The following is a 21,071-nucleotide window of genomic DNA, read 5'->3' on the forward strand; positions in this document are numbered from 1 at the left end:
AGGAATTATTCAACCAATGCAACCTTCACTGGCTAAAATATGCAACTGAAACTGACCTTTGACACTGACCTGCTCTGTATGGCTAATGCTAAAATGTTCTCACAGCTGTAATGTTTTCAAACTGTGTTTTCTGAGCCCAATGAGAACATGCATTTAGTTTTGTCATTTAGCGGCCGCGTTCATCCTAGGGGAGTTGTAGTGCACTAATTGCAGCAGCTTGAGGTTAAGGTTACTCAAGGACACAATGCTGGCAGTTCATGTATCAACACTGACAGGATTTTTTTAAAGTGACTTGCAGTTGAAAACTTTGTGTGAGAAAGAGACCGAAAGTTAAAGGGGTGATGAACTGAGAAATCAAATTTTCTAGAGGTCATCATGTTATAAGTATATCCTGTAAGTTTTAGAACTGAAAAACGTCCTTGTTGGTCCAATAAAAGCTTTTATTGACACCAGGATCCGCAAACGACTCGTTTTTCAAAGTGGGGAACTATGACGTCAAAGAGGATAAAACTCCACCCCCGCAGAAGAAGATCAACGCTTACTTCAACACGGCCGGTTTAGCCCCGCCCACCGATTCGCGCATTGCACGCATAGCTAAATAACATAGGCCCATAGACATATACACTAGACCTCACCTTGGGGCTCTAAGCATGCGTCAAAACCGCCGCCATCTTGGAACAGGGGTCTTGCCATAGGAAGTAGCTAGGTAACGCTGCTATCTCTGCCTTTACTTCGAATTAATTGATGGTGGCGGACTTTTGTGCAGCGTATGATGTTCACGGATGAAATCTGAACTAGGAAGAATGTTTTTTAAAAAATAAATAAATAATTTTTTCTTTTTGGAATCAATGATAAATGCATGTCTGACCGTTGGAACAAACCAAAAAAACAAGAAAAATCGCATTCATGATGAGTTATGGTGATTTTATTTCCGTTAGACCTGTGTCTACTACATTGACGCTGATGCATTAAAGTGGAGGGGCTCCCCTGTTTCAAGATGGCGGCTCTATTGACGCATTCGTTCCAATGAACTGCCGTAGCCAAGGTGAGGTCTAGTGTATATGTCTATGACATAGGCCTACCTCGTAATGACAAACCGGATCGAGCTAACGAGCAATAAACATGCCGTTTACAAAATATTGTGCAGTGCCTGGTTGTGGAAGAAGACAGTCTGCACACCGCCTCCTATGCCGGAAACGCGGACTTGAATAACACATGCATTAAAAAATGTATACTTTTCTTCAAATCTCTCAAAGCCGCTGAATAAAGCCAATGTGCAACACAGGAATAGACTGTATGAATATATGAGGCTGTACACACACAGACAGATGGATAGAGCGGCCGGGAAAGTTGGGTTTGTAGGAGGACACGGCTGTGATTTGCGGTTCACTGACTTGTCTTTGGCTATAGCAGAGATAAGAGATGAGAGTCCAATCCATAGCTATTTATACTCAGAAGCTGTATTTGACGGCTGACAGAGGTATGATTTGTGTGTTTCTATCTTAGGGAATGGCCTGTCTGGTTGGGTCAAGGCCTGAGTTGGATGTGGGCAATAGAGGTTATATTTGACCTTATTAAGAAAAGGGTCATTTGTGGGACTGGCCAAAATAGCACTCAATAGTAGAGTATCGAGTGCCGGGAATGAATCGACTGAACCCTAACATAATGGAGTTCCCAACACATATTCAAGAGGAGCATGTTCATTTAACCTAAGGGGGGTGTACTATAAACTTCCTCATTTCTCTCAATAGTTATACTATAGTCTCTTTTTCACATGGCTCATATAAATCATGCAAACTCATAAAACACATGAGCATGTGAATCATTGTTTGAACACTCCCTGAAGCTTTGCTTTCTGAATGAATTATGCTTGGGGCATCAGCTGGCATAAGAAAGGGAATAAAAGCTCTTTAACTGTTTGTCCTATACAACAAGATAAATGGCAGATTTGGACTATAGCTAGAAACCACAAAAACGTATCTATCATCATATTGTGGTTTTAGCTGTTTTTGGAGCACAGTTTTTTTTTTTTTTCACAGTAAAAAAAAGTACCTTGTAAAAAAAAAAACATTTTATCTTGGTTTATTATTATCTTTGACACACAAACCCATGCTCCAGCGAGAGCCTGAGCTTTTCTCACCAATTATTCTTGAATTTTGCATTGCATAACCTAACGGCTTAAAATAACGTTTCTCCCACCTGTGCCGTGAACAGGTTCTACCAGCCCGCATAATTAAACCTACAGCAGCTCCCTGGAGGGCTACAGAGTGCTCTAGTTGTGAATGTAGGTTCAGTGTTTTGGTCGTTCCTCTGTTCATCTCACTAAGAGCAGCCTGTGTTTACACTCTCCCCTGCTAAAACTGGCAGTCCTGAGTGCTGACGTCGACAGAAGCCAAGCTATGGACCACAGCCAGTAAATCATACCATGCAGCTACTAATAAATATCCTATTAAAAAGATGCCTCCAACCAGAGAATCTAACCGTATATCGGTACCAAAACATCAAATACTGCCTAAATGCATACTATCTAAATGCAGTCAAACAAAGATGGAAAATGTGCATTTGAAGATAAACAGCATTGTTTTATTCATAGGCACTACTAGACAACTAGACAAGCATGCACATGTTCCACAACTATTTTGCCAAACTGAAAAACAGAACATACATTGACGCATCTCGTCATACACATTCTGCCACACATAAGGCAAAGTGACACCCAACCTCACATCCTCTCTCTCACACACTCATTTTCTCACCAGGCAATCATTAACAGAATTTGAGATTAGAAAACCACATGATTTGGGGTTTGTGAACTTAAAAAACCCTTTTAACTTGTGTCCAATTGGCTTTTTACTTTTTAAATTAGATTTTGTGAAACAATAATCTTTCCCACAAAGACCAAAGCCAAAATAAATAAATAAATTAGACAAATTTAATTGGCTTACACATTTCTGCTGTAGCCTACTTGCAGCATCAAATTGCAATTTCTTTATTGATTCAAAAATATACCATGGGATGGGCAAATTCGGTCCTGAAGGGCCACTGTCATGTGGAGTTTAGCTCTAACCCTCCAAGAGATAGCTTTCTATAGCTTTCTAGAACTATAGCCATCTAGTATTTAGAGTTGGAGCTAAACTTTGCAGGACAGTGTCCCTCCTGGACCTCCCTGAAATATACCATCATCATTAGATACCAACTGTCCCTAGAGCTGCCAAAACCATCATAATGAACTGAAACCATATCAGACTCAAGTGCAATCACATTTACTGTTGCTTGGCGAAATATCATAGGCGAAATCTTCATTCTACTATGAATCCATGCATCATGGAGTTTTCACAGCATAAATTCATTACAGTTTGGAACCATGGACTTTTATTGTAATCTTCAATATTTTCTGCGTGCCTGACAACTGTGGGGGGTGATTTTTTTTTCTAACTCATTAGTTTAGATCATATTTAGATATAAAATGTACGACAAATAAGGGCGGTTAACTTTGATTGACAGCTGTTAACGGGCTGCCCCGAGTGAATTTGACGTCGGCCATGATCTGACACAACTCAACATAACTCTGTAGGCTATCCTTTCTGAACATTTGTATTTTGTATTTCCCAAGATTTTCCAGTATGGCGCCGCCCAAGTACCCCCCATAAACATCCTCAAACCCGTTCTTCACTCTTCAGAAAGTCTATGGGTGACGTTGCAGACGCTTTGTCCATATTTTTTACAGTCTACTATGGTCTATATCCTTCATTCAAAAAGGAAAACCGACGCTACCGGCTGCAGATACACATAACGTAAACAAAGCAGCGCGTGCTTACCGTTTTGAATATCAATCGTGCTAAACGCTTTCTTTATTCCACTTCGCTCATGTTAATATTGAAATATTCGCCAAGGAACACTCAGGTAAGAAGCCGTAACATAAGAACATCTTTACCGTTTTCTTTGCTTGCTGTTTTGCTTTTATTCTCGTGCACTGACTCTTTCACTATGAACAGCCAATCAGAGTTATCTGATTCCCCAACGGCCCGACGCCGATTCAACATGTCGAATCGGGCGAAACAAAGCCGACGAGGACTATTTTCTGCCAACGGCAGGGAACCGTGCGGATCACACCGGAAAGATGATTGGTTAGAAAGTGGCTTCTGTGTGAGCATTTAAAAATAAAGGTTCTTTATTTGCATTGACGGTTCCATTAAGAACCTTTACAGTCAACAACAAATAGTCATTTGACCTGTTAATTAACTGAAAGGTTCTTTAGGGAACCAAAAATGGTTATTCTATGGCATTGGGAACCCCTGTTTTGAAACCTTTATTTTTAAGAGTGCAGATCAGTCCAAATAAAGACCCTCTGAGATGAAACTTTTCGAGTGGCAGATTGCAGCTGAGCATGGGTCATCTCATCCACCCACTTCTGATTCTTCAAGGCACTGCGTTTCTTTGAAAGACAAACTCAGACTTACTATTTGTATTCATGGCCTTGTATGTGCAAGAGAATCGAGTCCTTGAGAAGAGAAAAACAACAGAAAGCAAAGTCTGTTTTAACAGCTCAACTCTATTGACACCTTCAGGAATTGGAGTAATTACAAAAACATATATTTCTGAAGAACAAACAAGCAAACTGCAAGTACAAGAAAACCTGCACATCGGCTGTCATGGCATTTGGGAAGCTTGCCATCCTTTCCCCACTAACGTGTTGTTGAAGACAGCGGCATCCACGCAGTTATGCAACACCTCCCACGACAGGCCGAGCAGCTCAGAACCTCCTACGTTCATTCAGCGAGCTCCAACACGGCCATGGGCTTCCAGCTGAAGAAATATTACAAGTGCTATGACGTGTTTTGTTGGTTTAACATTTTATCTCATATATTGTAAAACAATCGTTGTAAAAACAGGTTACTACCAAAATGAATGAGTCACTGAAAATATCCATGCAATGCAAACACTGGTTAAAGATTAAGCAAACAATAATTCATGCTAGATATGAATGTTGATTATGGTTAATGTTTTATCGTTTAATGTTTAAGCTGCTATAAGACGTTGATGCAGGGCCTCAGAGGACAAGTCATCTGCGTTAACAGATAGACATTGTAGATAATGAGCTATGGTTAAAAAACACAAAATGATAAAGATCATTTGTCAATTGTGCATGAATAAAATGTAAGTTGACCTTTGACGATTACTCATATTCCTAATTGACTGTTCTCTTCATATGTCACTGTATGTTTTATTATGCATAAATTCAAAAATGCCTGACAATCATCTTATCATCTTATATTGCAGAATATATATATATATATGTATATAGCTGAAATTTATTCAGTTACCTTCAACATTTCTTACCTTATTTGTTTGTTTGCTATATGAAATATGACAAGATCTCAGTGTAATCAAATCAGTTGATATTCACTGGTTTTGGCCAAGTTACAGTCTCATAAATGAATTAGGTTGAATATGCATCAGCTGTTAAATAAAGGTGCACAATAAGATAATACCAATGGTCAACAAATTTACCAAGCAATGGTTAATTTTGTTCAGTTTGTGTTGTAAAAAGGTCACATTGGCAATTAAAGCAAAAAAAAAAAAAAAAAAAAAAAACTTAAAGGGTTAGTTCACCCAAAAATGAAAATTAAGTCATTAATTACTCACCCCCATGCTGTACCAACCCCGTAAGACCTTCGTTCGTCTTCGGAACACAAATGAAGATATTTTTGATTAAATTTGAGAGCTGTATAACTACCACATTGGCTCCTAAGGGTCTGCCTCTTGACGGCCCAGAAAGTCAATGAAGAAAATGTTTAAATATCCCAAGTGACTACCGTGGCTCAACTATATGTTTATCAAGCGACGCGAATACTTTTTGTGCGAAAAAACAAACAAAAATAACGAGTTTATTCGACTATTTCTTTTCTTCCTTGTAGGCCAGAAACGAGACTTCATTAGATTTCCATGACGCATGCGCGAGAATTGCGATCTCCTTACACTACTTCAGATCGCAATTCTCGCGCATGCGTCGTGGAAATCTAAGGAAGTCTCGTTTCTGGCCTACAAGGAAGAAAATAAATAGTCGAATAAACTCGTTATTTTTGTTTGTTTTTTCGCACAAAAAGTATTCGCGTCGCTTGATAAACATATACAGACTTTAACAGACTTTTTGCAGCAAAACAACAGAAACTTGACAAAAGGCTTCAAAGAAAACTGGTTGATGAAGTGGGTGATGATGAGATGTCCTCTTTGTTCTTCTACTCTGACTTCTTTGAAACGTCTGAAACACCAGAAATATGTATGGGGAGAAAAAAAAGTCTGATCATGAAATGGACATCTGGTCAGTCTAATGAGGTTCATTAATTAAATACAGCAGTGAATCTGATCTTTGAAAGTAAACCAGTGAGAGGCCTAAAGTCAAAGCCCTTACTTCTTTGCTAAAATTAAAACAGCGTGTCAGCAAGCTAGTTGCAGTAGTGCTGTGTTTCGTTCTTGTGGGATAGGGAACGTCTCCCATCTGCACCACATAAGTGGACGTCTTCACACAACACCAGCCACTGCCACAGTATCACTGTCACAAAAAGGAAGGAATACTGCTGCTATCTGAGCCTCTGCATTACTGAAACCAGGCCAGTTTGATGTCGCAATGGTATTTCAAAGTAAATTATTAAAAGAGAAAGCTCGTGGAAGGATTCACTCTCTAATATTGCACATCTAACAACTGTTTTGGATTGTTATAGAAATAGCTACGACGTAATGATACAAACTGGTTGGTCGCTGTACATGTCAAACAGTTTCTGTTAATGCTGAATCTGGTGAAGAAGCTGTCAGCGATCAAAATATTGATTTTGAAGACGTTGAAAGCAATGGTTTTGAGATTATGTTTGAGATGGCGAATGTGAGCCAGATGCTGAATGTACTGAAATGAGCTCTGACGAGGACAGAGATGATGGTATAAAACATCTGCTCAAACTGAACCCTTCCCAGCTCTAAAATCTAACAAAATATGCTTTATTTTATTCTTCTGTACTTGTATCAGAAGTATTATATTATCACAACATATTTAGATAATTATATTAGCTGGGTTAAAGAAAATAATCATTTTATTTAGCAAGGATGCATTCGATTAATCTAAACTTTAAAGTGACAGTAAAAGCAATTATGTTAGAAAAGATTTCAAATGCTGTTCGTTTGAACTTTTTCATCAAAAATGCTTTCCACAAATCTGACAAGTGATAGTATTCAACACTGATAGCATTAATAAATATTTCTTGAGTATAAAACCATCATATCAGAATGATTTCTGAAGGATCACGTGACGTGACACTGAAGACTGGAGGAATGATGCCGAAAATTCAGCTTTGCATCACACGAATAAATCACATTTTACAGTACATTCAAATAGAAAACAGTTATTTTTAAACGTTTCACATTATTACTGTTTTTACACATTCAAGCTTGGTGACCATAATACGAACAATGAAAATCTACGTGATCCCCTTCAGTGCCTAAGCACTTCCCATCATCCTCCACAACCAGTCAGCCCTCCACCCCCTTCGAGGACAGAGGGTGAGGTATTCCCAGTATGTTGCTATCCTCTTCCCCCCACGCAGCATTTGGTGATAAACGATGGACGTAATGGTATCTTCTGCTGCCACCCTGAAGCCTGCACCTGTCTCAAAAGCGCTGCAACTCATCTCGGACTCACTGAGTTGGCAAAGTTCAGAGCTGCACAGAAAGCGAGCTGCCAAGCTTGACACCTACACACAACCGTGAAGCCACGGCGGGAGATGAAGATGCCATCCGAGGCCTTTATTTTCCTGCCCTCCCCTTAGACAAGTACACCTGGGAACCACCCTTGTTTGTTTTGCGTTTTGCGGCTATAAGGTGGTAGCTCTGACAAGCAAGAGGCCACATTTACACTTGGCATAAGCAATGTTTTGTAATCCAATCGCCTCAGTCATATTTTTAGGAAGTATTTGTTATGCTGCAAGAGCAATAGTCATAAATAAATGAACAAAAGTGCCGGTTTGTCCTGATTTCCATGTATTTCACAGGGAGCCTCGCTGTGTTTTCTAGTTCATTTAGCCGTGAGACGCAGAAACTAGCTCTGTTAGACACCAACATTATGCAGGGTAAATGACTAAATATACCGGCGAAAGTGAGGTTGTGGGTTAACTCATCTGCAAATTCCCTCCACAATTCACTTTGCTCAATCAACTAACTTAATTAGAGCACTAAAATAGATCCATGTTGCTTACTGGATTCAGAGGAGCTGTTGCATGCTTAGACATTAATCTAACAGCCGTTCATTCTGAATCCAGCAGCACCTGTTTTTACGGCCGAGCCTCGGCAACAACAATGATACTGCAAAAACTCTTCTCGACCTTTACATATTTATTATGGGAGAATCCAAAACAGATCAAAATTCACGTTCATCTTCAAAAGATGCGAAATACATCGACAAACCTGGTCAAGATTCTCTTTATGGAGGTTTAGTGAATGCTTGTGGTTTAGGGGCCTGGAATTAGTAAACCTGGAAGCCTGTTTAATTATAAAGCATCTTCATTAAAACCTGTTCTCCTGAACGAGCACGGCATGAGTCAGTTCAATTCCCAGGAAATACTGATATAATGCATACCTTGAGTTGCTTTGGTTAAGAGCATCTGACGTATGAATAAATGTAAATGAGGAGTGTAACTTAGTCGTGACTAAAGAATAAATGCTGATCTGACTGCTACACTACTATATGAGTCACAGCTATTTCGATTATGGAAAGCCATTTATGGAATTATACTCATTATACATTTTCTTGAGTAGTGAAAATGAGAAAATGAATGTAAACCAGTTTAGAGCCTAATATTCAATTGGTAATGGGAATGTGTAAAATGAAGACTTGAATAAAAAGCTTAAGACCATGAGTATCATTTCAAGCATTTTAATACAAACTTAATAAACTATCAGTCCCTCTTTACATGTAAGACACTGACTCCAAATACTTTGTTATACTATTTGTTTTTGTCAAGTATTGCACAATGTTGGTACAAAATTAATATACGATTACATTTTGTCCATAGTATAGCAAAAATCTTTGAACTCTTAACAGAAAATACAACTCTTCTTTGTACCCTCCCAACAAAAGCAAATATTTTTCAATCCCAACACAATGGAATATTCTGTACACATTCTTTAGAATAGTTGATGTTTTTAAAGATGGATTTCATTTTACAATTTCAATAAAAAAAAATATAACAAAAGCTGCTGCAGCCATCACAGATCACTGGAGTAGTAAAAAGATATAAATGCAATATGTCGTAGAAACAATATATACTCTGATATTTTACAAACTTTCTACTAAATTAATTATACAGTTAGAAAAAAGACCAAGAAATCCCTCATTTCAGCATTCAGGCCAATCCTTGGAAAATTGGCTGTTTAGCTCTACCTTGAATACTATTAGAGGCCTTGATTTGTAGTTTTTTTCTTCATAAAGATATCTTAAAACAGTCAGTAAAAATAATTTTGTGCTTGGTTGGCAAAAGAAAACAACTTAAAAAAACAGTATGAGTTTAGATAACTAAGCTTGATTGTACAACAAGCTTAATTGTAAAAAAGATGACAAAAATACTCAAGGGAACAACATTGTTCACCCTCGGGCTCATCGTTTTTGACTTATTCACTGGTACTTTACAGTTGAAGTGTTGCTTTTCGATTTTCTCTTTTTTCCATTTTTTTTTTCTTTTTTTTTTTTTGCGGTTTTCCAAACGTGACACACCCGCTTCCCGCCACCCCGTCACATCTCTCTGGTCGTTAGTAGTATTCTCGTTTTCTAGTTGGCCATCACTGGCTGGAATTGCTGGTTAGAATACTGCATGTTGCTCAAGTTGAAATTCAGACTGTCCATGAGGGACTTCTCATTAAGGCCCCCATAGGCTGCAAACACATCGAAGGCATTATTGAAAGGGAGAGGGCTGAGATTGAGGGACGTTTCCCCGGGGAACATTGCACTTGGGCTGCCCTGCCCCTGGAGATTGGGGAACACGAACTCCTTGGCGTTCGGAGACAGGGCAGAGGGCTTCTGCGCTTGACCGCCCAAGCCGACGCCGTAGAGAGAATGCATCGATGTGGACATGACTTTCTGCTTCAGGAGGTTGTTTACATTCAGGCCCAGGTTGGTGGGGGAGTTTCGGGCCACCTTGTTGGCATTCCGCCCGTTGCTTTTCATTTTCGTGGAGCCGAACTTGGTGGCTGCGAAGGTGGCAGTGGTAAAGGTTAATGGTTGCGTGGAACGGCGCATGAAGGTGGGGCTGACCGCCGCCGACTGGCCGAACGGCGGGGACGGGGAACTGGAGGTTGGGGACATGCCTACAGGCTCACTAATGGGCATGAAGACCTGGGCCTCTGGGTTAAAGCTGTTCTTGATCTCCTTGTCCAACTCCAGTCCGTTCTCATTACTGTCATCCACATAGAGCACCTTGACGGGTCCCTTATCCCCGATCTGATAGGACACCTCGAAAGGATCAATCCAGACACTGAGGTCCTGAGGCAGGTTGTTGCGGACATCCTCAATGTCCAACCCACTTTCTTTGGCTGCTTTCTCTACAACTGGGTCCACTTTCTCCCCGACATGAATACACCTGAATCCAGACCCTTTGTATGGCTTGTCCGGGTACCAGTGTCCCTCATATTTCTGTTTCAGCTGTCGCTCCAACTCCTCGCCGAAGATGTTGACACGTCGCCTGGGCAGCTTATTGTACAAGTAAGAAATGATGAAGTTGAGTGCTACTTGGATTTCAAGCTGCATAGCTGCTGCGCCGCCCTGGAGTATCACCGTTGGCTGTTTGAATTCTCGTATTGTGTTGTAAGCCACCAGAGGGCAAGGCTCAGCTGGAGCCAGGCAAATAAACAGAAACTTGGGGAGGAACGGGTTGAAAACAAAGTGCTGTTGCAGAGGGAACGTCTCGGTCTACAAACGTCTGATCCGATTCCTAGAGAGGAGCAAAAAAAAAACAACTAGCGTGAATAACCCTGGCTTGTTATTCTCCGCTGGAAATAATTATTTTTTCATAATAAAGAGTTATTGAATGTTTTGAACAAACAGCTTGCGCATTCATGGGCTCACAACAAGCAAGATTAGATTTTGCATATGCATACACAAACAATCCCTAAAACTACGCTTCAATGCACAGGTTGAATTTTCCACACAAGTTAAACTCAAGACACCAAATTCTGTAGGTAATCCTATAAATGCAGTTTACCATTATAGGAAGGATGCACTGGGACTCGCGGAGCTGATAGTGTTATGTAATAGCCTATCTAACTTGCCCTGACTAGACCCTGCACAACTGTAACGTTAACCAATCCGCTGCTGTCGTCATAATCAAACTTTATCTTTAGCATGCCATCCGTGTTTGTAAAATTAGACACAAGAATGCAGACTTTAATAATTAAAGCTGAACGTGTCACAAGGAGAAATATAAACCAGTCAGCACGCGCACATAAGCGCACGACCGCCGATTAAGCAAATAAGGGGATGAATGCGCTCGGATCTTAAATCGAAAGATTAAAATGTTCGTATTAAGCGTTAGTTACCATATATAACATCGAAATATGTTTCGTTTGTATATTTAAATCGAGTATAAGCCGTCAGAGATCGTATCGTCGCTCCCACCCAGTTCACAGGGTAAAGCGACAGCGAGGACATAATGTACAGTTTGAAAACAGATATATCAGTCATGCATTAAATGCATCACACAAGGAATACAATTAAGACAAGGCAGCAGTATATGCTATATTCTGTGAAATACGAAATAGATATGCTGACAAATTGAATGCAGCCTATGTCATTGCCTATTATATGGCGTTTGTTCGTTTGCATTTCTATGTAAATATCGGATATCTTCTGGTGTAAGACGATGTTTTGCCATAGTTGGCAATATCTCCCAGCAAAGTCTACAGCCCACGACTGACGCAGCAAGCAGCCTTCATTTAAATTCTCTTAAGGTTTCACTTAACTATATTCCAGAAAACGCTTTTGCAACGATCAACACTATTAGTGAGCACTTAAAAAACAGGACACATCACAAACATAGTAATGCAATAAATTAAACACTTACTTGAGCTTACAAAATGACGGTTTTCAGTAGTTGCAATAGATTTAACTAGTGCAAAATAGAAAAAAAATCTGATATAAATACTTTCTTCACATTAAGTTAAACATAAAGGTATTCCAGTTGGTAGACTTCTGAAATGTTTGTTTTTCTTCTTATCTTGCTCTCAATTTTCTGTAAGGTATTTGCAGTTTCACCTTCCCAATAAGCTCATCTCCACCCCCTCTATCTGGGTGTTTTACAATTTCGTCCCCTACTGCTGTCATCCGCCTCTATATATAGTTTTCCTCCGCCACGGGCACGCGGTGGGCGGTGATGCGGTTCCAAAGGTCACAACAATACGAACATCGAATCCACGCATGTGATTGGTCAGGCTTGAGCGTGAGGCGGGCTATAGCACTAACGCCCCTCGAGCCATTGGTTCACTTTACCATCAATCAAAAAAGGGGTAGATTTAATGCACTTACGTTGAGCCCGTCATAAAGGCTCTTTGACGTCACGCGTTACCTAGTACCACAAAAAAGACAGGCTATTCATGGAGGTATCGTATTTCATTTCCATGTTCATATTTCGCAAACATGACTGTTAAAGAGACATTTATGCCCCTAAGTAGATCAAATGACTGAATAAATATATGTCAAAGTAGTGAGATGACATGGGAGTAGAGCAAAGCTTTGATACAACCTTAGCTAATTTGTTTTTCACTATTTGTATGAATAAACGGGGAAAGGCTGCTATTGTCGAGGGGAAATCGCATTCGAAATTGAATTTCATGTGACTATAGACAAAGTATATGTTTTGAAGTAAAGAAGCACAATCGAGGCGAGGTTTCCTTTTCCATAATAACCCTTTTGAATACATTTCCATGTTAGCAATGTTTTGTTACACGCATAGACGCACATATGGTACACGCATATAGTATTACAAAAAATAATGTCAAACAAGAAAATGGTTAATAAAACAATACAAAACCAACATGGTAATGATTTTGTCCCTGGTAGCAGGAGAATAAAACCTCTCGTTTTGTATTGGCTGCAGAACAGACAGGAGGTCCGCGTGAATGGCGTATGGTGCTGATTTCGTCATTTACGTCAGTGGGTTTAAAGGGATAGTTCACCCAAAATGATTTTTTTTTTTTTTTTTGATTACTTGGGTTTGTCAGGTTTTTCCAAATCTGTATGAGTTTCTTCAACTGAACACAAAATAAGATATTGTTGAAGAATATTGGTAACCAGACAGTTGACAACACCCATTGACTTCCATAGTAGGAAAAAAAAAAAGAAAACTCAAGTCAAGGGGTGCCATTAACTATCCCTTTAAACCAAAACATTACATTCAAAAATTGTCTGATTTTGTTCTTTTTTGTTTATGCCAAATGCCAGGGGATGTAAACTGCAGAATTTAGTGTTAAATTATTAATATTTATGAAATTAGTTCTTTACCTTCGGTCATTTTAATGCTTTTCTGTCTGTGGGCCTTTTCATGCAGTGTATCTAATTTGGTTGACGTCACCGTTAGCTCAAATGAGGATCACACATCACATTATTATCTGCCCGGGCAACCAGCCTTAATGATGGGGATATGATGGGACAAGAATGGACCTGGGGTATGACTCAGTTCGACATCGCACTGATAGTGCACTCCCTGATATTTATACAGCAAACAACCTACCAAAAGCCAGTCATGTGTTTGTCTGGCCAGAGGATTGTAGTATGAAAGGCCATGGAGATAAAGCTTCACATGTGCCCGTCACTGTTTTACTTTGGTGTTAGAAGCGATACCTTCCATGGCAAATGGCTTCAGACTTTAAATGAAATCTAAATTAGTTTACAACTGCCTCACTGAAAAAAAAAAAACTTGTCTTCTTCACTCTTTGCAATTTCTGTTAGAGCTACAGTTCATTCAGGTATAGTCTACTAGCTTATATGAAATTCACTTTTAAGATACAGTCACTACTGGTGCAAAGAGTGATTTATTTTTATTAAGAAATGTATTAACTACACTCTAAAAAATGCTGGGTTGTTTCAACCCAAATTTGGATCAAATATAGACAAACCCAAATGTTGGGTTAAAAATGCAATTAAAAAAAATAAAAGTTGAAGTTGGGTTAAAATTTGAAATTGTGTTTTTAACCCAACATTTGGGTTTGTCCATATTTTACCCAAATTTGAGTTCAAATAACCCAGCATTGTTTAGAGTGTACAAATCACATGTATATGTCTTCTATAATCTTAAATATGGCTTTTTTTGCTGTATACTTTTGAAAATAAAAACAGATCTATCTCTCTATCTATCTATAATGTCTGGCTATCTATCTCTCTATCTTCACTCAAAAAAATGCTGGGTTGTTTAAACCAAATTTGGGTCAAATATGGACAAACCCAAATGTTGGGTTAAAATGTAATTTAAACATTTAACCCAATGGCTGACTTTGTCCATATTTGACCCAAACATGGGTTAAAACAACCCAGCATTTTTTTGAGTGATCTACAGTATCTATCTATCTATCTATCTATCTATCTATCTATCTATCTATCTATCTATCTATCTATCTATCTATCTATCTATCTATCTATCTATCTATCTATCTATCTATCTATCTATCTATCTATCATTTATCCATCCATCTATCTATCCCAGGAGAAAGAACGCACAGGAATTCCTCTTTTTACTAGCATATCCTATCAAACACCAGGCTGTTATGCCTGTTTTGTGTCTTACTGCAGATCAGGGAATGTTACGCTTTTAATCTTCTATATCTGCCCCTTTATACGCAATAAATCCGGTTTTATTATTATTAGAGGCCATGTCTCTGACGTGGAACTGAACACTGTATAATAAGAACAGGGCTCATGTGTTTTTGTGCCTAATGGCCTGTGATTTTTCTGCCCCATTGCAGCTAGGAGAAAAGCAGCCTAATTTCCAGTGAAAGCAAAGCTGAATTCTGTTCCCTGATTGGTTGCACTGTCGGTTCTTCATATGAGAGTCATGCCTAAACACACACACACAGAGAAAGTTTAGAAAATGTCTGTCTAACCTCAACTCTATCTCTCTAGCTCTCTAAGGCTACGTTCACACTGCAGGGCTTAATGCTCAATTCCGATTTTTTGAAAAAATGCGATTTTTTTGCAAGGCCGTTCACATTTCCAATTAAATGCGTCCTTTTGTGATCTCCTGTGTGAACGTGAAATGACCCAGAAGTGACCCGCATGCGCAGAAGAGTAATCAACGGTCCAAGACGTCACTTGTTGTTTGCAGAATAGTTCTTTTTTTTCATATGTTGCGAGCTTTTGTTTTATTATTATTATTGCCACAGCCCATATACAAACACAGACAATAATTATTTTATCGACGGGCAGTTTGCACATAAATGTAAGATTTTTCCGATCCTCACCGACCTCGTCATGAAACCCGTTTAATTGATAGTCAAGTCAAGTCACATTTATTTATATAGCGCTTTTCACAATACAGATTGTATCAAAGCAGCTTCACAGTGATAACATGTAAGTAGCACAACACAGATCAACAACATTGCTAAACACTAAATAAATAACCCCAACTGAGCAAGCTCAAAGCAAGCCAAAAGCAAGGCGATAGTGCGTGTTCGCTCCTTGCTTTGTCACCGGCGGCCGCGGTGTTGCCAGATTGGGTGGTTGTTCGCTACATTTTAAGGCATGTTCACATGTGTTTTAGCCAGGTTTTCGCTTGGAAGGCTCTATATCTGGCACCCTACTGTACAAAGTTATACTGACAGAGAGCGCACGTTCACATACACCAGAATGAACGTGTTCACAGTAATGTTCATCAGGCAGTAATACAGTATGTTTATTTCAGGCGAACGTGAATAATATGATACGCGAAAATATGAACGCGTTCATGCACTATCGTTCATTGAACGCGTTCAGGCACAACACTGGGGAAGAGACACGTCTGCAGTGGCCCATAACAGTGCAGAAACGCGTTGGAGTTGGAGTGAATTGGCTAGCTACAGGTGCTTGCAATGACGTGCGGGTCGGATATATGTGACCTGGCCGTTCAGATTGAAGTCGCATTTCAAAAGATCGGATACATATCGGATTTAGACCACATAGCCAAGTGGCCTGGGTCGCATTTGAAAAGATCGGATCTGTGTCGTTCAGACTGTCATGAAAAAATCAGATACAGGTCGCATAGGGGCAAAAAAATCGGAATTAGGTCGTTTCAGCCTGCAGTGTGAACGTAGCCTAAGCTACCAATCTCAAATGAAGAACATTGCCGAGTGCTACGACTTAACATGGAGTTCAGAGGCGGGTTTGCACAACAAACAGATGTTCTTTGATGTCAGCTGCAGTGAGGGGGTGGCAAAAAATGGGAACGCTAAAAAGAAGTAGGAAGGTGTCAGAACTCTAATCACCATGCAGCGTTTGGAAAGAAAATCTATTATATTTCTTAGCACAAACACAGGTTTGCATATCATTAAGAATTCATTATTGCCTTGGCATGTCTTTTAGGATTACAAAGCTGACAGTGACCTGTTACACTGACCTTATCTTCTCTTTAAATAGGCTTTGAGTCACAGTTACAACGCCGGCTTGCTGATCCAGAGACAATGGATGGAAGGTAAATTACACAGGCTGTCAACCAAACCAATGTACAACTCCATTCGGGTGCATTATAAATTATGTAAAATAGCCTAACAGCAAGAAAATGGATGTGCCATTTGCTGTCACTTCAGACAATTTGTATTATGACATTTCAGGAACGCTTGGCCAATTACCCCGAATAGATCTATTGCATAAACTAAATAATAGTTTCCCTAGTTCCTCCACTTCAGCTATGTGATTTAGTTATTCATTAAACCAACCACATCACACGTGCAAAATACAACTCAGGATATGTACTCCATGAACAGCTCATTTAGGTTAGGATGTGTCAGCACTGTGTGTACGTTATAGACCCACACGCCATCAAAACCAGTAGTATTTACCAAAACAACAGCGTTTACACAACATGCCACAATGTATTTCCACTGCAGTCAGCCTTGTAGATATATAGTATTGTGATGTAAAAGAAAACTGCTATCATATTACAACAAACGTTTTACACTACCACGTCATATTATGAAAAATGCATTATCATGCCTTCATAAAGGTATCAATTTGTTTGGATAAAAGATGCATGCTGTGAAATATCTCTCATTTCCAATAGTAAAGGATGTCTCAACGATACAAATTGCAGTCTTGGCTACACTTTAATCAGACCTTCAGTAGCTGACTGACAATTCAACTGGTCAATTGCCCTTGTGTTGGAGGAACTCTCACACACATACTATCTCACACTGAGGGTGTGACATGTCAAGACATGTCGCCTCTACCATTGTGTAGGCTGAAATACAGTATTGTATCTTATCTTGACAATAAGAAAGAGGAATCCCCCATCAGTGACTGAATAGTTCATACAAAAATTAAAAATAATTTACTCACACTTTGATCCACCATGTGACTTAAAGGAGTAGTTCACTTTTAAAAAAAAAACTTTTGTTGATAGTTTACTCACCCCCAGGTCATCCAAGATGTCCATGTCTTTCTTTCTTCAGTCTGAAAGAAATTAAGGTTTTTGCTGAAAACTTTCCAGGATTTTTCTCCATATAATGGACTTCAATGGGAACCAAACGGTTCAAGGTCCAAAAGACAGTTTCAGTGCAAACTGCAAACTGTTCAAAGGGCTTTAAATGATTTCAGATGATGAATAAGGGTCTTATCAAACGAAACAATCGCTCATTTAAAAAAAAAAAAACAAAGTTTAAGTTTTATAAGCTCAAATGGTCACCTTGCTCTGTTCTGTGATGCGCGTTCGTGACTCTCGTGTTCAAACTCTTTTTTCGTGTCATTTGATTCATTCAACGAACGAAATGAACGAGTTGACTCGGGAAAAGATTCGTTTATTTTGATGAACGAGTTTGAATAGAAGAGTCACAAACGTTCATCACAGAACAGAGCAAGGCGACCATTTGAGCTTACAAAACTTAAACATTGTTATTCATCAATTAAATGAGCGATCGTTTCGCTTGATAAGACCCTTATTCATCGTCTGGAATCATTTAAAGCCCTTTGAACAGTTTGCAGTTTGCACTGAAACTGTCTTTTGTACCTTGAACCGTTTGGTTACCATTACAGTGCATTATATGGAGAAAAATCCTGGAATGTTTTCATCAAAAACCTTAATTTCTTTTCGACTGAAGAGAGAAAGACGTGGACATCTTGGATGACATGGGGGTGAGTAAATTATCAGCAAAAGTTTTTTCAAAAGTGAACTACTCCTTTAATATATTACCAAAATTAAAAGAAAGGTTAGAACTGCTGCTTTCTGTACAATGGAAGTCAAAGGTGACTTTGACTTAAAATAATCAGGCAAGTGTACACATTCCATCTGAAATTAGCATATTCAGTTTTTCTGGTAACAAGTGGGTTTTTAACTTTTTTTTTTTTATGTCTTGGAAGAACATCTTGATTTATTTCCAAGAGCTTCCTGAAGACGATACAACTGTGTCATGTTGACACGTCTATGACTTCAATCTGCCATGTGGCTTTGTCTTTACTGCAGTTGCAGTTGCTCGCCCTGAGGCACTGTCATTTGAAGTTGAGAAAGAGCTGTAAGATGTGGAAATGACCTCTGAAGATCAAACAAGTATCCCTTTTCACTGTGTTACAAGGAAAGAGGAAGAAATGACATGCTGAGACATCAGTCCAGTCAAAAAAATAAATAAATAAATACTCAAAGGTGTGAAGAGAGCGCCTCGGTTAGGAAGTTGCAGTGTGAAAGGGGCAGAGACGGAAAAAAGGAAGGGTGTGAGGTAAAAAGGAGACGGTTGACTCAAATCAGACGGCAGCAGAGGCCAGGCCTGGTTATACTGTATACGGCTCGAGGTTTTCTGGACCTGCTGTGCTTAGAGAGGAAAGCACGCCACATTCTCCTACATTCCATCCACACATGTCTCAAATCAGCACTGGACACCAGCTCCAAATCAGAGTTTAAGCCAGATAATGTGAAGTTAGCAGATGAAGGAAAACTGGGAGAGGATCATAAATGGCTTTTAAATAGTAAAACTTTACCCCATATCCACTGACAGAGCTCTATCCAATCTGGCAATATTATGCACATTTTCTACAAAAGGTCGTTCTGGGCTGACAACATTTGGATTAAAAGTGAAGTGTGTCTGAAAATACCTATTTGTTGTGCTGCTGCCACTAAAATGATTTTATTTGCAGATATTGATTGCTATGAATTTAAATAACTTCATGCCATTACATCAAAGCTTACTTGTGATGCCATAAGTTGCTGAACTACATTACACAAGATTTCAAAACTAGGACTTGTAAGACTTGTAAACAAAGAAAGTGATGCAACCCCTTTTTTATTTTATTTTTTTTAGGTAGTAATATGCAATGTTTTGGGCTAATGCTGAGAGAGGCTGGGTCAACCACCACCATTTTAGGAGAAAAAAAAAGTTAAACGTGAAAAACATTTCAAAGTAACTGAGTTAAGGAAAGGTCCGAGTGAAAAAGCTCAGAAAAATTAGAGCTGGAATTGATGACAACAGCCCTTGAGATGAAAACGGACAACGAAGAAAGAAAACAGACAGGAAGGGAGCATTTTCAGTTTGTCTCAGCACTGAAATTAAATTAGTATTCATGGCAGAAGGACAATCCATTGAAACCAGATGCACCTAAACTTACCCACCTCTTTTAAAAATGCAGTTTTCATTTCCTGCTACAAAGTTCGCCAGTATCTCTTTGAGCTTGGCCTGAGATGAAATGGCTTGGGGTGCTAGCATGCTAAGCTGCGTTAGATGTTTACTGGAAGAGAGTCTTGATAACTTTACAGTAATGTGTGTAACGTTTCTCAACAACGGTTTCTTGTCTTGTATACACAGAGCCTCTTTTACAGTTTGGTGCATATTCGTGCATTGCGGCTATTGCATACATTAGCTTTAATGTGCTAGTAACAACTGTAACCAATAAGCTAAAAAAAACAATTCAAATTTTCTTTTGGAGTTGTGAAAGAAAGACTGTTGCTTTGCTTTCAGAGATGCATGCTTTGATGTCGCCAAAGAGGAAACTTACTTTTCCCTGACATTTATACCTGTGCAAGACATTTACACCTCATAACAAGAATACCTGGCATTCTGACAAATTTCCCCACTGTTCTGAGGTCAGATTAACATGAAATCTCCCCGGCCCCCTTCTCATTATTCCAACTCTTAAAGCACACACACTTCTGTCTCCTTCAAAACAGAGACCTTTGCTGCTTTTCCCTGCTGTAAGCACCCAAATTAATAGATTTATGCATGCATGGATGGATTTCTATCCTTTATTTCTCTTCCACGTGTCTCCTATTGTGCAAGCTGTGGATATTTCTCAACACTTCACCAGACAATTATTCAATTCTTGCAGACATTAATGAAGCAAAATATTGAAGAACAATCTCAGTACTGTTATATTATAACAGCTATCTAGCTAAAGGACTCGGTTCAACATAGCATGTTTGATGCAGTTCAGCAACTATGCATCATGTGAAAATGGTCCGAACCAAAGGCACAATGTCCAGCAATGTTTACAATACAAAGTGGCCTCGGGACTCTCTGAAATGTGCTACAGGGTCACATAGGGCTGATGTAGTGAATGCTGATGAGAGGAGGCAGAATTCTGCTGTCTGTGTGAGGTCACCAAGCTGGGTGACATTAGCAGATGGGGATGCCCGGTTACCTTGACCCCAAAGACGAGTCAACATGCCTTTTTCAGTTCTCCTGTCAATCATGTTAGAAGACCATTGCTCAATCATCCCTACCAAAGGCCCTCCAAACAACCAAATAACCGTCACGCTAGCAAAATCACAGAATTAATGTTAAACAAGCAGTGTTTCCCCTAAACAGGGAGGTTCCCATTTCGAGAGAGTAAATGAAATCACTACACCTTAACAGAACACAGTTGGAGCGTATAG

General features: G+C 39.3%; 1 protein-coding gene and 1 long non-coding RNA gene across 3 annotated transcripts; one reads left to right on the forward strand and one right to left on the reverse strand.

The window, feature by feature from the left end:
* Positions 1 to 8,904: 8,904 nt before the first annotated feature.
* Positions 8,905 to 13,085, reverse strand: tob1a (transducer of ERBB2, 1a). 2 transcript variants are annotated; one of them, XM_089128298.1, is made up of 2 exons: positions 13,069 to 13,085; positions 8,905 to 10,970 (listed from the first exon to the last, which is right to left on the reverse strand). In XM_089128298.1, exon 2 carries the CDS (start codon positions 10,784 to 10,786, stop codon positions 9,812 to 9,814), a length of 975 nt encoding a protein of 324 aa, XP_088984424.1. In that variant the 5' UTR covers positions 10,787 to 10,970; positions 13,069 to 13,085; the 3' UTR covers positions 8,905 to 9,811. The 2 variants fall into 2 exon arrangements, with proteins under 2 accessions (XP_088984424.1, XP_039515220.1); XM_039659286.2 differs by lacking the exon at positions 13,069 to 13,085 and adding an exon at positions 12,099 to 12,349.
* Positions 13,086 to 15,713: 2,628 nt separating this feature from the next.
* On the forward strand, positions 15,714 to 19,586 carry LOC120470443 (uncharacterized). Its single transcript, XR_005620518.2, has 3 exons — positions 15,714 to 16,535; positions 16,637 to 16,691; positions 18,675 to 19,586. It is a non-coding gene; the product is annotated as an uncharacterized LOC120470443 (long non-coding RNA).
* The last annotated feature ends 1,485 nt before the right edge of the window (positions 19,587 to 21,071 follow it).

The sequence above is a fragment of the Pimephales promelas genome, chromosome 3 (assembly GCF_988280905.1).
Source record: "Pimephales promelas chromosome 3, fPimPro1.hap1.1, whole genome shotgun sequence".
Taxonomy (NCBI): Eukaryota; Metazoa; Chordata; class Actinopteri; order Cypriniformes; family Leuciscidae; genus Pimephales; species Pimephales promelas.

Excerpts from the sequence above, each read along its gene's own strand:
- tob1a (XM_089128298.1), bottom strand. The coding sequence starts at position 10,786 with ATGCAGCTTGAAATCCAAGTAGCACTCAACTTCATCATTTCTTACTTG.